Source organism: Balaenoptera physalus, assembly GCF_965194825.1.
Source record: "Balaenoptera physalus genome assembly, chromosome: 17".
Classification (NCBI taxonomy): Eukaryota; Metazoa; Chordata; class Mammalia; order Artiodactyla; family Balaenopteridae; genus Balaenoptera; species Balaenoptera physalus.
Genome location: NC_138895.1, coordinates 66566322 through 66583287, shown reverse-complemented (window position 1 = coordinate 66583287; position 16966 = coordinate 66566322). Strand labels below are relative to the sequence as shown.

The window sequence follows — 16966 nt, the reverse complement described above, 5'->3', positions numbered from 1 at the left end:
TAGACCAGATTACTTGCCTGGCAATTCCCTACTGGTGTTTTGACACTTTAAAATTCAAATTTCTCTTTATGCTAGTTAATAGTAGTCATTTAAAAGTACTTATCCACCTAGATTTTCTGAAATATAACCAGACTTATTTGTTATAAATTTAAAATGTATCCTAGAGTTTGGGTTATGAAGAAGTAAGACACATCTTTTAATAGAAAAAAAAAAATGAGTCTCATTAAAGAGCTCTTTTATATCTGAATATTTATAAACCAGTGGAAATGAATATGTTTATAATTCTTGCCCATGTATGTTAAGTTATCCATTTTCATACTTGGAGTCTTTAGGATAAGAGAAGAAAATGACACCAAAAGATATATGCTTTGGGGAAAGCTTTAAATGTTCACTTTACTATCTCCCTTTTCCCCCCAATAAGACCAGCAGATAGGAAAAGGTGAGATTTATTTTAAGCCCATTGCTGATAACTTTTAGGCACTGGGCATGCTCTAATCTGCATGGTTGCTGTAGGTATTAGTTTTCAGCTATAACATGAGCTACTTGTCTTCAGAAATCTAATTTTGATCTTGAATATTGCCACAGGAAGATGATCACCTTGCCAAGGAAGCATCATGTAATATATCAGCTCATCAGCAGGGAGTGAAGAGGAAGGCTGATACACCACTGGGGTCCCCACTAGAACCTGGTCAAATACTGGAGAAGAATGAGGATAGCAGTAAAGTCAAACTCAAAATCAGAGTAAGAAATACAGGTTAAACCTGTATTAACAGTGTAGGATATTCACCTTCTTGTAAATCTTTTTGAATACTTGCAATGGTTTTTCCTTAGCAGGAACAGTTGGGACAGACTGAATCATAAAAGAACTCAAATGTCCATCTAAGACATTCCAACCGATTGTTAAACTTATATTATCACATACTTCTTCTCTGTTTGGAGGAGGAACTGTGTGTGCACAATCTACCACAGCTCACTATTTCTTCCCACAACATAGGAACAGATTTTAGTTGCTATTATATTTCCTGTAATTTCCAGTCAGCTTCTTTTGGAGGCTGAACCAAATAATCTTTTCTTTCTCTTAATACTTTTTGAGAAAAAGACTACTTTTCCTTTTAAGATTTTTTGGGGGTATATCCTGTGGCCTTTCTGCTACCTTTCTTAAGAGCAAAAATCCAAACATAAAGTGATGTAATGGCTCTCTTTTGCTCCTTTGTTTTGTATGTGTGTGTTTTAGTTTTCAAGCTCTCAAGATGAGGAGGAGATTGATATGGATACTGTTCATGATAGCCAGGCGTTCATTTCCCATCATTTAAACATGCTTGAAAGGCCGTCAACTCCAGGTAAGATATATTGCATTCACTGGGGTTGATGGAGAAAGTTCACACGATATCACTATTTTAAGGTGTGTTGCTTTATTTTGAAGAGAACAACTATAAAGTTTAGAGGAAGCCAGTATAAAATACTAGATTGTATCAGATTATAACACATATCAGCAAAGGAATAAAGTTTTTTAAAGTATTTCGTTTGATTTTCTACTTTATTGTGGTCCTTTTAAAATATTTGGCTTACTTCTAGATTTGTTTTTTCAAAAATCCATTCATCAGATTCCTTCCAATAGCTTTCATTTCTTTTTTTTGTTTTGTTTTTTGTAGTAGGCTTAACCTCAAAATAAAATACTAGATTTGTTTTTTTATAAATAATGTAACCATAATTATATACAAAACTTCTTGACTACAGTAAATGCAGCCTGTAACACAACTACTTTCTCTTCTTGACTGCCCGTTCCACATAATATTATGTCATATCATAGATTTTTGCATGCATCTCTCAAACATCATAATCTTTTCTTTTGAAAATGTTACCTGAGACAGTATTGAGTTGATACACTTGAATTTACCTTATTATTTCCCTGTGGGCAGGCATTTGTTTCCGATTTTAATTTTTTGCAAATAATTCTCTCTGAATATCTTCATACAAAAGCTTTTGTTTTTGTCAGATTATGCTCTTAGGATAAATTCCCCAAAATATATTTTTGGTGATTTTTTAGCTTTATTGTAAGATACTTACCTTTAGAAGATTTTCATAGCTCTTGATACTATTGCCATAATGCCCTTTGAAGAGATTATACCTAGTTCATGTCATCAGCATTTTAAAATTTTCAGGAATAAAGCTTTGATGTAACTTGCAAATACAGTAATAAAACAAATATTGGTGAACTTGCCACCCACCTTAACATGTATATTATACTCCATGCCGTGGCCATTCACTTTATGCTTCTTCTCTGATTCTGTTCACCTGTCTTTGCATTACAAGTAAATAAATACTGTCTTGAATTTTTTTTTCTTTTTCTTAATCATTCTGTTGCTTTTTGTTACAGTATACCACATATATATATGATCTATATGTTTACTTGCCCTTAGTTTTTGAATTATATGAAAATGGTATGATAGTATGACTTGGTCTTCTTCACTCAACATTTTGCTGCCAAAATTCATCCATATTGATCCATAGGTGTAATTCATTAATATTTATTTATCATTTTTATATCTCATGGTACTATTTTATTGTCAATGTAATAACTTAAAAGATACTTATTAACTATAAAATGATAATTCAAGTTTATAATGCATTTCTTTTATTATGAATATGACTATTTTTCTTTTTTACGGGGGAGGTATTGTTCCTGTTTCTTTTCACTGGAAAATCCTATTTATACTTCATGCTGCTTGTGGTTATCTTTTATGATCTTTACATTTGAATGAAGTTTGTTTGTTTGTTTGTTTGTTTTTTTAACATGCTATATTTGTGCAAGTCTCCCTTACCTACCTTGGTCTGCTTTTTGTTTGTTTGGCTTTTTGTTTAATTTTATTTGTGAGACCTAAAGTACTTTTTACTATCTAGTAATCTAGGATGAGCTAGTAGAATTTGAAAACTGGCATCAGGTAGAATATGAACCTAATTATCTTTGAAAACTGACAGGTCATGAATTCTTTGGCTTTTGTAATTATAAGAGATCTTAACAGTTATTTATCTATTCTGTCAATTTTACAGATAAGGAAATTTAAGCAGAGAGATATTAAATGACTTACCCTAAATGACACACTCAAGTAATAGCCAACTCAGTGCTAGACCCAAATCCTCGAACTTTTCCATGTGACAAATGAAATTGAGGCACAAAAAAATAAATGTCTTACCTGGACTGTATATCTAATTTGTGGACAATTTGGAATTAGAACCTGGGTCTCCTGATAACTACAGTGCTGTTCACGTTATACCATTAAAACGTTCCTGTTTTAAATATCTTCTGTAATCCCTAAATTATTTTGATCTATTTGTTGAGTAAATATTATAATAGAATTTATTCATAAGTTTTGGGGGGAGCAGGCATGCTTTACTATATGCAAAGTTCCACATAAATAATAAAAAACATGACATAGTTCTGCTCCAAAATATAGACTCCAATTTATATGTTCAGCAGTCGAGTCAGGTAAACTGTCTTTCTTGAATGTGTATTTTTCTCAGACTTAAGTATATTGGAACCATGACAAAGAAGTAAATCAAATGCGGGATCTTCAGTACTTTTAAAAAGTAGTATTCTTTTTATTATTGGAATTTTACTGTTGAACTGATTCTGGCTTTAAGGTTAACTTATAAAAACCTTCAGACTGTTTTCTTCTTTTGGGAAACAAAGAAATAAATCCCTGTTTTCACTCTTCTTTGGCATTTTAGGACTCTCTAAATATCGGCCAGCCAGCTCCCGATCTGCTTTAATCCCCCAGCACTCATCAGGTTCTGATGGCACACCCACCACAAAACCCCAGTGGAATATGGAACTTGCACGAAAGGGAACAGGTGAAATTATTATTATCATTGCTGTTGTTATTTTGCTCAAGAATGAATCTATTAACTTCATAAAATTTCTTTATCAACTTAAAGAATACATTAAAAACTACAGATCTCAGGACTTGCTTTTCTTGTAACACATTGACTCTATATTATCTGGGATAAAGACTTTTTTCAAATGTAAGCTACATATATTATTATTTTTTATTGAAGTACAGTTGATTTACAGTGTGTTAGTTTCAGATATACAACACAGTGATTCAGTTATACATATGTATATATATATATTCTTTTTCAGATTCTTTTCCCTTATAGGTTATTACAAAATATTGAGTATAGTTCCCTGTGCTATACAGTAGGTCCTTGCCGGTTATCTATTTTATATATAATAGTGTGTATATGTTAATCCCAAACTCCTAATTTATGCCTTCTCCCCTTTTCCCCTTTGGTAACTGTAAGTTTGTTTTCTTTGTGGGTCTATTTCTGTTTTGTAAGTAAGTTAATTTGTATTGTTTTTTTAGATTCCACATATAAACAAATATCATATGATATTTGTCTTTGTCTGGCCTACTTCACTTAGTATGATAATCTCTAGGTCCATCCATGTTGCTGCAGATGGCATCATTTCATTCTTTTTTATGGCTGAATATATACAGTATTCCATTGTATATATACACCACACTTTCTTTATCCATTCATCTGTCACTGGTCATTTAGGTTGCTTCCATGTCTTGGCTATTGTATTTAAATAGTGTCACTATGAACATTGGAGTGCATGTATCTTTTCGAATTATGTGTTTCTCCGGATATATGCCCAGGAGTGGGATTGCTGGATCATATGCTAACTCGATATTTTTAGTTTTCTAAGGAATGTTCATACTGTACTCCTTAGTGGCTGCACCAATTTACATTCTTATCAGCAGTGTAGGAGGGTTCCTTTTTCTCCATACCCTCCAACATTTATTATTTGTAGACTTTTTGATGATGACCAGTCTGACTGGAGTGGGGTGATACCTCATTGTAGTTTTGATTTACATTTCTCTAATAATTAGTCATGTTGAGCATCTTTTCATGTGCCTGTTGGCCATCTGTATGTTTCTTTGGGGAAGTGTCTATTTAGATCTTCTGCCCATTTTTTGATTGGGTTGTTTACTTTTTTGGTATTGAGCTGTATGAACTGTTTGTGTATTTTGGAAATTAATCCCTTGTCAGTCGCATAGTTTGCAAATATTTTCTCCTATTCTGTAGGTTGTCTTTTCATTTTGTTTATGGTTTCCTTTGCTGTGCAAAAGCTTTTAAGTTTCATTAGGTCCTATTTGTTTATTTTTATTTTTATTTCCATTACTCTAGGAGACGGATCCAAAAAGATATTGCTACGATTTATGTTCAGAGAGTGTTCTGCCTATGTTTTCTTCTAGGAGTTTTATAGTATCCAGTCTTACGTTTAGGTCTTTAATCCATTTTGAGTTTATTTTTATTTATGGTGTTAGAAATGCTCTAATTTCATTCTTTTACATGTAGCTGTCCAGTTTTTCCAGCACCACTTATTGAAGAGACTGTCTTTTATCCATTGTGTATTCTTTCCTCCTTTGTCATAGATTAATTGACCATAGGTGCATGGGTTTGTTTCTGGGCTTTCTATCCTGTTCCATTGGTCTGTTTCTGTTTTTGTGCCAGTACCATACTGTTTTGATGACTATAGCTTTGAAGTGTGGCCTGAAGTCACGGAGCCTGATTCCTCCAGCTTCGTTTTTCTTTCTTAATATTGCTTTGGCTTAAAGACTTTTAAATTAGGCTTTTTGCTATTTCAAAAGTAATATACTCTTATTGTATAAAACTTTGAAATAAGAGAAAAGTAGAAAGGAGGGGAAAAAAAGCATCCCCTATTATGCCGTTTAAAGATACCCATTATATTAACATTTTGATCTTTCCTTACAGTGCTTTTTCTAAGAATACTGTAATATGAAAAATGTCAGCCTCAGTAGCAAGTATGAAATCTGTACCTTCATACTTTTATAAAATATAAAAATCAACTACTTACTTCCCTCTCAGCCTCCCCCTGACAGGTTTACAATTGGTCACTCATGATCAATCATGAAGACTTGATGCTATATATACCTAGAAAACTAACATATTTTGTCTTTTAAATTTATTTCATACTAGTTGGGCTTAAGTTTATGAAAGATAATTCAGTTCAGATGTGACTATTACCCATTTTACTATTCTACATTGTCTTCTACTTACCCTGTTCTTCTTTTGCTTAGAAGATTATAATCCAAATAAAGAGTAAACTTGTGATGCTGGTGAACAAAGATTCAGTCTTCAAGTTTTGGAGGGACGGGGAGTGAAAAACAAGATACATAAGCAAAATCATTTTTAAAGAATACTTCTTCCAGAAGTCATTAGTCAGGCTTTAAAATTCCAACTGATGGATTTTGTTTATATAAACCATGTTTTTATCATATAAACAAAAGAGTAACTGTTTAATGATTTGAGGAGCTTAGGGATCAGCTGTGATTAGTAGGAGACTTTGAACAAAAGCAACACCTCAAAATATTTTGGTATTGAGACCCCAGACTGTTGGTTGCTTGTATCTGTATGCTTTATGCATTTATTGTAACAGATTCTCACAAAATATATTCCAGAAAGAAGTCAGCTGGAGACTTTAGCACTTAACTTTAATAAGTGAATTTTGACATTTCTCGGCCCTTGCCGATTTTGTATTCTCTGTTTTTGTTTTGGGATTTGGTGTAAATTTGCTTTATTATCATTATACTTATTAAAACTTTTTCAGACACGAAAAGTTTTCTACATCTTTTAAAATTATAAAGCATAGGGCATTTCAAACCTCTTGACATAGTTTGAGAGTGATGCTTCTGCCTATCTTCCATGCCTTTTAAAAAAAGTAAATTCTGTCTAAATTCCAGCAGTCAAATAAATTCTTGTTCCAGTAAAAATTCTGAGTATGTTTGTTTGGTTTATCCTAGTGATGTGGCACGCTAACATATGTATAGAAGCAAATCTTAACACCTTTTTGTGCCCACCAGTATGCCTTTGTTTCATATTGCTTTAAAAATTACATTTTTACTTTTTTTGGAATCTCTTTACTGTCTTATAGTTCTCATGGCATCATATGGGAAGACTGGGGAGGAGATAAAGGGGTAGTGGTAGGGAATAGGAAAACATTAATATTTTAGCTTTGGTTGCTTCAGTGTAGGGCCCTTTTATGTCACGAAGTAAATTGTATACCAGTATATTATATAGACTGATCTGTAAAACTTAATTTTGAATATATTCTTTAATGTGCCTTTGTAATTTCCCTTAAATGTAATTATGCTGTCCATTACCCTATGACCACTGAGCAAGTCTTAAAATTCAACAGTGTCATTATTAGAATTTAGAAAACATTCGTTTTACAAATGGTAGTGTTCCAAAAGTTTATTTATACATGTATTTATTTTGGAATTGTGAAAACAGTTTTCCCGTAGAGTATTGATAAGTATTTGATAAGTAGCTTTCCCAAACTAGCCAACAAAAACCCTTTTTAACTTATACTATACTGAAGAATAGAAGTATCAAACCTAACCACTGTGTGTAACAGTATTTCTAAGAGAAAGGGCACTAAGAGCTCTATATTTTGGGATGTTGGAAGCACAACTTTAACCTAACCCAGGTAAAGTTGGCAGTAAAACAGGAACAGAAGCTGGGATCTCCTACTGTGGTAGCTACCTGGGCCTGGGGTTGAGAGTTGGGGGTTCTGGAGAAGAGGCATAGAATAGTGGTAAGGGAAGCTGTTATCTCTCGTAAATCTCTAGGGATTCTAGATTAAAGTTCACAGGTGGGTTTGAGGGGCCTTATTGAAGCTCATCCAACTGAGGCATCTTTTATTTGGCTGTAGAATTCTTACAAAAATTTTTGAAGTAGTTGACTAAAAATGAAGAGACTACAAATAAAGATTTGGATTTCCAGCTTCTCTTGAAAAAGAGTTAACTGAGAGGCCCTCTTAGGCAGGGATGTGCTTTCCATCCAATTGATTCCTTCTGTGTTTGCACCCGGTAGTCTGCTTACTCATTTATGCTGTCTCCTTAGGTTCAAGGCTTTTGAGTTTGAGATCCCTGGTGTTTTTTTCATGTGCTGAGATGAAGTCTGAGATGGCTCCCTCAGAGGCAGCATGCAAGATGGCAGTTGAGAACTGGAATGTGTTGCACACATCATCTGGGAGGGATGGACACCGTTAAGTAGAGGATAGGTCATGGTTTACTTTCTAACACCCCACCAGTTTTCTCTTTCCTTGCATATGATAGTGAGAGGCATATTTTAGGGTAGGGATGATATGTGTTTGGTAGGTTAAGCCATTTGGGATAAGAAAGGAGAAGCGGCAGGGATATTTTCCTTCATTGCTTAACTTTCTCCTTCCCCTGAGTTAAGGAGGGGAATCCAGAGAAAGGGCTGCGTGGGTCGTATGGTGTGATGGGTTGAGCATACCACGTCCTCTCCTCTCCCACCGCTGCAGTGCCTGAGGCTACTGGTCTGTCTCCCAGGTTGCTGCGGGGATTGCAGGGATGAGAGGAGGGGAGGAGTGGAAGGAACAGGAGCGGAGGGAGATCCCTAGTGGTTTCTGTGGGGAAGAAAAGAAGAGTTCCTGCAGCTGCCCAGCTAGGGCTGCTGTACTATGTAACGAATTCTTGCCTAAGTCAGAAAAGCACTATTCTGGTATAGAAATCCATTTAAAAAAAAAAAAAGCTAGAGTTCTTTCTTTTGAAAGTCTAATATGAAAAAGACTTTGATATTTTTCTTTAAATTATAATGATATAATTCTACACTTTATTTTTTTTGATCTAAAGAAACTGAAGAACAGACTTCACACGTTTCCTAATAGAAACTGCACATTTTGTGTTAAATTTAAACGTATACCTAGTGTGATAAATTTAATAGAATTAGCAGGTTACTCACTGTTATCAGCACTTTTATCAGATGGACCCGAAAGCTTCCACATTAGGTGTGTATTAAGTACCCCTTTCTGTTTGTTTTGCATTTGTTAAATTGACTGCAGCTAACCCTTATCCATAGTGAATTCAGTAGGTCTCTAGGAAAGATTTTATGTTAGATAGAACAACAAAACTGAACATCTGTTTTGTTCTTTCCCTATAACATGAAATAGGCAAATCATAATATTGTGAATTACTTTTATCTCCTTTTCTTGATATATCTCCTATCTGCAATAGAGACATATATTTTGGGTCACTAAAAGTGCTTTCATTAGTTTTATTTTTTATTTTTTTTTTAATTTTTGTTTTACATTGGAGTTTAGTTGATTTACAGTGTTGTGTTAGTTTCAGGTGTACAGCAAAGTGATTTAATTATAAAAGGGCTTTCATTAGCTTTAAAATGAGTAGCACCTAACCTTTGGTGGGCCTCAAGTTCCCAGGCATCTTGTAAACCCCTAAAATGATATGTGGGATTATGCATTGTGTCACAGGGATGGTAATGTATGCATTTTTCTCAATAGAGATTCTATAGATGACCTCATTATGCTAGTGTGAAAGTAAGCTCATATGTGTCCCAAATCTTACTGTTATACAGGTCCACATGAGAGGGAAATTGTACTTTATAATCACCTTGAATTAGACCTGGTAAAAATTATTCAGGAAAGAAATTAAACAAATAAAAAATATATATTATCTATAATAAATGAAAACTTACGAGATAAAGGTTAGTGGTGATGATAGGGTAACATTAGGTTTTATTAGATGTTCTGTTGTTACAAACACTATTCTAATGAATATTTTTGTATATGTTTCTTTGCACTTATGCATGAGCACGTTTGTGGGATATGTTTCTAGAAATGAACTTTCTAATTTAAAAAATATGAGCATTTAACATTTTCACGGATAGTGCCAATTTGCATTAACTTCTCCTTTTTAAAAAACACTTTTATTATAGAAAACTGTGAAGTAGTCAGACTAGTATAATGAACCCCCATGTATCCATTATTCAGATGCAGAAATGATCAATCAGCTCATGGTCAGCCTTGTTTTTTATCTATACCCTTTCCCATGTCCACCTTTCTGAATTATTTTGAAACAAATCCCACATATTATTTTATGCATAGGTAATTTCTTGTGTATCTCTAAAAGATAAGGACTTTAAAAAGTCATAACCACAATAATATTCTTGTACTTTAAAAAATAAACGGTTTTTTCATATCATTAAATATACAGTCACTGTTTACATTTCTGTTGAATCATAAATGCCATTATTTTTATTTTAATTTTTAACAATTTATTTATTTGTTTGAATCACTGTCCACATAGGGCCTACACATTGCAGTTGGCTGATAATATCCTTTACATCTTTTAAAATTAAGTTTCCAGTCCATTCTTTTTTCCCCTTTACAATGTTATAAACTCCAGGGTTTTGATCTGTAGTTTTCAAGTCTGTATTTTGCTAATTGTATACCTGTGGTGTAATTAACATGTTAGAGCCCTGTGTATTTCCTTTAAATTTGTAATTATATCTAGAAACTTAATTGGATTCAGGTTTATAGATGGTAGTGTGTTCTTCCATCTAGAAGCATACAATGTCTGGTTGACTCTTTCATGAGGTTAGCCACTAAGGTGTTCAAGGCCTGGATCCATTAATTCATTAAGGGTTACAAGATGGTGATATTCTAATTCATCTTTCTGTTTTTATTTATAAGCTGATTATCTCTATAAAGCTGACTTCCCCCTCACCTGCTGTTAGCCATTGGTATAGATCATATAGCAAAAGAAAGATAAAGACTTGATTCTCTCTATGTATTTAATAATTTTCAAAATAATAAGTTGGCTAGCATCCTCCAGTGGTGATCAATCAGTTCTAGTCCATCACAGTTATTGTCTTTAGCAATATTCAGATTTTCCCAACTTTGGTTGGTGAGAACCTCTTGACTCTTGAGTTCTTGAGAAGGCTTTAGACTTCCTTTCTACTATTATAGAAAGATGTTTCAGGCTCATCTTGTAAATATTCTAGCCAGACCTGGAATCAGCCATTTGTCCTAGGAGTCCTGGTTTCTAACACCTTTATCCTTGGATCTAGCTAATCCATTGTCTTCTTAATAGACTTCATACAAATCAAGAGAAATGCAAGAATTCTAATGAGTATATCTTGAATGCAAAGTGTAAGACCGCTAGACAAAAGATTGAATTTACTTTTGAAGTGGCTATTAGTATTCCTTGGAAAAGAGTACACTCAATTGTATACTTGGCAGTTGCCTCTACTGGGAAGTACAGTTTCTAGTATAATCGTTGGCTTTTCTGCAATCCAAGTAGGTGTTTAGGATTAGATGATGAAACTTCTCTCAGTGCAGAAAAGGACCTCAGACTCCCAATAGTGCAGACAGCCAATTGGAAAGCTGCAAAGTCTGTTGATGTAGAGTGACTAAATAATGAGATAGGAGTTAAAGGAATTTGTTTATGAAGCTCTATTACTTCTCCTTGTCACTTGGCTATACTCTGTTAGGTATGGACCTATATTCCCATATTTATAGAATCGAGAATATATTTTTATAGTTCATTTAAAATATAAATTAAAATTATATAGTGGCATATTTAACTTAACTATAAATCAGATATCTCTCAAATGTTTTCTTTTTCTGAAGAATATCTGGGCACCAATTATTGCAAAAGATACAGAGTCCCCAAACTAGCTTATATATATAATCTCTCTCTCTTTTTTTTTTTTTTTACATTACTGTTAGTGTTAGCTTTACCAAAAAATCATGAATATAAAAAATGTAATTTTGCGGTAGTAAAATGTGAATAATTCTTGCGAACAGGAACTTTAACACATTCGCTTGTTCTAAAATATTGGAACAGTGCCCGACACAAAGAAGGTACAGTAGTCCATACCAGTTTAATGAATGGTCTATAATAGTTTCTGTACTTTATTCCTCTCTCTTCAAAATCAGTGACCTTCAAAATGCATTTAGTTTGACTAAGGTCACCTGACATCCTATTTAAAAAGAAACACAACATTTGCGTGATTCTGTTGTATTAATTCATTCATTGAGCAGGTTTTGGGGAGGTGGAGGTATGAGGGTGCTAGGTGCTGTGCGGTACGCTGGGATGCAAAGACGATGCCCTGTCCTTCAGGAGCTGTGAGTCTAATGACAGAGACCCCAGGATGAAAAGATGTGCGGCAGTGTGCACCACGCCACGTGCAGACGAGCAGAGTGCTTGTGGGCACAGACTCTGGAGTTCGGGCTCTTTGGTTTCGTAGCTCAGATTTGCTAGTACCACCTTGGGCAAGTCACGTAATTTCTCTGTGTCTTAATTTCCTCGTCTGTATTATGTTGTGGGAACTAATTCTTTTTGGGCAGTTTGGGGAAAACTTCCCTCAAAAATGACATTTAAGCTGTTTTAAATTAATAAGAACCTAAGATGTTATTTTCTTTTCCTTTCTCCTCCTTTAGGTTACAGTTTAAACATAACTTCCTTGGAGAAGTTTGTCTTTGATTCCCACTGCCCCACTGATTTAAGTCTCCTCTTGTGCTCCTGTTTCACTCTGTGTTTTGTCTTTTTATTAATCAGGAGTACTTATTCAATTTTGTTCTTCTTTGCTACTTTGTAAGCTCCAGGAGAACTGAGATTTGTCCAGTTTATCCCTATTTTCCCAGTTCCCATGTAGTTCCTGATGTTTGTAAATGAATGTGCAAGTCAGACAAGAAATAAGGGAAGGGCATTCCAAGCATAGGAACAGCACTTACAAATACACAGAGTTACGAAAGGGCTAGTCTGGAATATATAGAAAGGAATAGTGGAAGATAAGATAAATTCAAGACAGATTGTAAACTGTCCTTAAAATTAGTGGTGAAAGTGATTTTTAGAAAACTTCTATGGTGATGCTTGTTTTGGTAAAAACATGGCTTGGGGCCGGATTGGATCAAAATCAGCACTGAGAATTTACGTTTTAAAAAGGAAAAGAAACAACTGCATTAAAGTCCATTTTAATGAAAAGCTTGTTTTTTTGACTACTCTGAATAAAAAATACGTATTTTTTCAGAAATTGCTGCACTGAAGTCTAAGGATTATGTTCTGCCAGTAGAACTACCTGAGTTTTTAAACAAATAGTCATGATCAGCTTTGTTTTTAGGAAGATAACTATGCAGCAGGGCCTCTGAACTTCAACACTGTTGACATTTTTGGCCATGAGAATTCTTTGCTCTAGGGGGCTGTCCTGTGTGTTGAATGGCAGCATCCCTAGCCTCTACCCACAGTCAGGCTAACACTTCCTCCCCCCATCCCACCCTAATCGTGACAACAAAAACGTCTCCAGACATTGTCAAACAACCCCTGGGGAAAACATTGCCCCTGGTTGAGAACCACTGCTGTGCAGCTATGTAAAGTGTGGATTCAAGTGTTAAGACACTTCAGGCAAAGAAACCAGTTAATAGGAGACTAGTACTGTGATCCAAATGAGATGAGGTGGTCTGAATCAGTACAGTTGCAGGCGGGATAGAGAGGCAGATTAAAGAGATTCCTGTAAGTAAGAATAAACAAGATTTGGTAAGCAGCTAGATCTGGAAGGGAGGGCACCTGAGATGATTCTTAAATTTTTTTCTTAGTTGGCTGCATGTAAAGCAGTGCCATTAACCTAGAGTAATACAGAGAGAGAATTCTCTGGGTATGGCCCAAGAATTGTAGGGTATGGAGGAAGGAAGAAATTCCTGTACACTAGAGTCTGAGAACTACTCACTATTATAGATTCCTAGGCTGATAGAACATTGGAAATGGAAAGAACCTTCAAAGACATTTGATCCATTTCTAGGTGAGATAAAATACATGCTGAAGTTTTTGGTTTGCCATTGCATCCAAGTTATATTTATACTGTACTGTAGTCTACTAAGTGTGCAATAGCGTTGTGTCTAAAAAAATGTACATACCTCAGTTAAAAAATGCTAACCATCATCTGAACCTTCAGCAAGTCATAATCTTTTTGCTGGTGGAAATATTTTGAAATATTGCAAAAATTACCAAATTGTGACAGAGTGACTAGAGGTGAGCAAATGCAGGTGGAAAAATGGTTCCAACAGACTTGCTCGAGGCAGGGTTGCCACAAACCTTCATTTGTAAAACGCGCAGTATCTGCAAAGTGCAATGAAACGAACTATGCCTGTAGTGCTAATCTCCCCCCCACCCGAATACCATAGAGCAGAACTGTGGTTAAGGAGCTATGTTTTCATTAACCAATGTCAGTCTTAATCTATAGTCATTGTCACTTCGTAGTACTTTAAAATATTGAATATTAATTTTTAGAAGATGGTTGGATAAAACACTGGTATATGTCATAATCTGTATAGACTACAAGGGATTGAAATATTCACTTCCTGGTCACAATGCTGAAAACTTACCTTTGTGTAACTAATTGGATGTCTTACTTGGATACTTCTCCCATTCCTAATTTTTTTCATGGAAGTGATAAACACTTGGGAATCCATTGTCTTTTCTATACTGTCACCAACTCCCTCTTACTTTCGTTTCACTTTCCTTGTTATTAACAGGAATTCATTTGGGTGTTTTTAATCTTGAAGGTAAAGAACAATCACCTTTGGAGATGAGTATGCATCCAGTTGCAGCAGCTCCACTCTCAGTATTTACTAAAGAATCTACGTCCTCCAAACACAGTGACCACCATCACCACCATCACCACGAGCACAAGAAAAAGAAGAAGAAGCACAAACATAAGCATAAGCACAAGCATAAGCATGACAGTAAAGAAAAGGACAAGGAGCCTTTCACTTTTTCCAGCCCCGCCAGTGGCAGGTCTATTCGTTCTCCTTCTCTTTCAGACTGAGAAGGGGACAAAGGAGACCTTTTCCTCAGTGTTCAGAAGAATATATGTAACTAAAGCTTTGTCAGCTATAAAGAATGATAAAAGGAAAAAAAAAATAGTTGCCTCCCATAGAGATTCAAGTTCTAAACATTTGATTTACATTATTTATACAATTGAAATCTAATTAGGAAAATGTGTTTTATAGTTCTGAGTAAACCATTTCATCCTGTTTCCTCCTTAAAATACACACACACACACGCACACACACACACACACACAGAGCAAACCCTTTCATAAGGCCCTCATATCCACTGGCAGTCCCCATTCACATCATGATCTCCATGTGTACTGCCAAAGTCAATTATGTTTTAAAGCCTTTGATGGATGTTATAGGGCAAAGTTATGTTTTAAACAGAAGCTACGGCCAAATCTGTGGTAAAACCACTATTTCCAGTGAAATATTGTGTAACACCATTTGGAACTACTGAAAGACAGAGGCTTTTCTATAGGAATCTTCTCTATTACATATTTTTTTGCGTGTTAACCATAGAAACTAAGCATCAGAATTCATAAGCAAGAATACATGATGTTTTCTTTTGCCCTAAAATACTGAAATTTTCAGAAGCAGCTTTAAAAAGAAATTTGGATAACTTTTTTGATAGCACATTTGGTGATTATGATGTTGGAATTTAACAGAACTATCAAATCCACAGTTCTCAAATCAAGATGTTTAAATTTTAAGTTCCTTTTTTCACTAAGTATAAGTGAATACATTCATATGTAGAATATGTTTGCCAAATGTGGGCAATTTATATGCCCAATACATATTCTAAAATTATTTCTCTAAGTATGGTACCTTAAAAAGGTGTTTATATACTGTTTATTAACTTGGACATAGACAGTTTGGCTCTCATGTGAGTATACCAGAAGCATTTAAAAACATAGGAAATGTTTTGGTTTCATACTTCAATAGTTTGTATGTTTGTGTGTTTTTATTTTTATTTCTAAATTTACCATGTGCTTTATTGTTTGTTTTAAAATGTTATTCATACCTGTTCTATTTTTATCATTTCCCTTATCATTAGAAAGTTGGACAAAATACTTCTTCCCAGAATAGATGTTTCAAAGGGATCCAGTAACGTTGGACTTTTGAATATACTTGTTTAATAAATAACTTTTTAAATTGATCATTCTGCCTTTGTATTTTCTTACATCTTTTGTTGCCTTTCTCTTTGTGTGTGTATGTAATACACCTGTTCACAAAGTTTGAGGAGAGCTTTGTGGATAAGCAGGATTTGAGCTGGCCCTGTTAGGAAGAGTGATTTCAGTAGGCAGATGGGGTAAAGTTCTCTCAGCAGAAGAAACAGTATTTTCAAAAGTATGGAGGAAAGCAAGGACATAGTCAGGAATTGTAAAGCAGTGCAGTTGGCCGAGAGTGTAAGTGCAAAGGGTGTGTGATCAGATGTTGAAGAGCCTAAATGGCAGTTATTTAAATATTCCCCTTAACTGAGTGTTGGCCAACTGAAATTATTTCTGGAAAAAGGAATATTTTTTATTACAGTGTTTAGTGATACCATCTATAGAATTCTCAACTTTGAAAATAGTAAGGATAAATTTCAAGATAATTATGTATTGTCTGAAGACAGTGATGAATAATAGCTACCTACATAATTTAAGCACCTCTTGTATATCAAGCATTGTACTAGGAACTGTATGTTATGCATGGTATTTCTAAATTGGATATTCATATTGGATGTTTCTTACGAGGAACATTTTTTTATGGGGAGCTTTCAGTTATTTAAGTTGGTGCATAGAAGTAAACAACGAAAAATATTCATATTTTTGTAGGTAACTACACATAAGTAATACAAGCTCTAGTGTTAGTTTCCTCAGTCTCCTCCCCCAGAGGTAGTCACTGTTGCCAGTATTACATGTGTAGATCTAGTCTATACATATATCTATACAGTGTATGCATTTTTTTTTTTAAAGAACAATGACGTTTCTTTTTTTTTTCCCGCAGTTGCATTTGTTTTTTAAATTAATTAATTATTTATTTTTGGCTGTGTTGGGTCTTCGTTTCTGTGCGAGGGCTTTCTCTAGTTGTGGCAAGTGGGGGCCACTCTTCATCCATCGCAGTACGTGGGCCTCTCACTGTCACGGCCTCTCTTGTTGCGGAGCACAGGCTCCAGACGCGCAGGCTCAGTAGTTGTGGCTCTCGGACCTAGTTGCTCCACGGCATGTGGGATCTTCCCAGACCAGGGCTCGAACCCGCATCCCCTGCATTGGCAGGCAGATTCTCAACCACTGCGCC

The 16966-nt window shown here is 34.9% G+C and overlaps 1 protein-coding gene across 11 annotated transcripts in view; it reads left to right on the top strand.

The window, feature by feature from the left end:
- The window catches only part of TAF2 (TATA-box binding protein associated factor 2), an 82438-nt gene extending 66596 nt beyond the window's left edge, over positions 1-15842 (top strand). For 6 of the 11 annotated variants that reach the window (XM_082434122.1, XM_082434115.1, XM_082434121.1 and 3 more), the window contains 4 exons: positions 586-741; positions 1235-1340; positions 3730-3852; positions 14384-15842. In XM_082434122.1, coding sequence (XP_082290248.1) covers positions 586-741; positions 1235-1340; positions 3730-3852; positions 14384-14676 — 678 coding nt within the window. In that variant the 3' untranslated portion in view covers positions 14677-15842. Of the gene's footprint in view, positions 1-585; positions 742-1234; positions 1341-3729; positions 3853-14383 lie in introns of those variants that run through there. The other 5 variants (XM_082434117.1, XM_082434120.1, XM_082434119.1 and 2 more) reach the window with 4 other exon arrangements.
- Positions 15843-16966: the final 1124 nt, after the last annotated feature.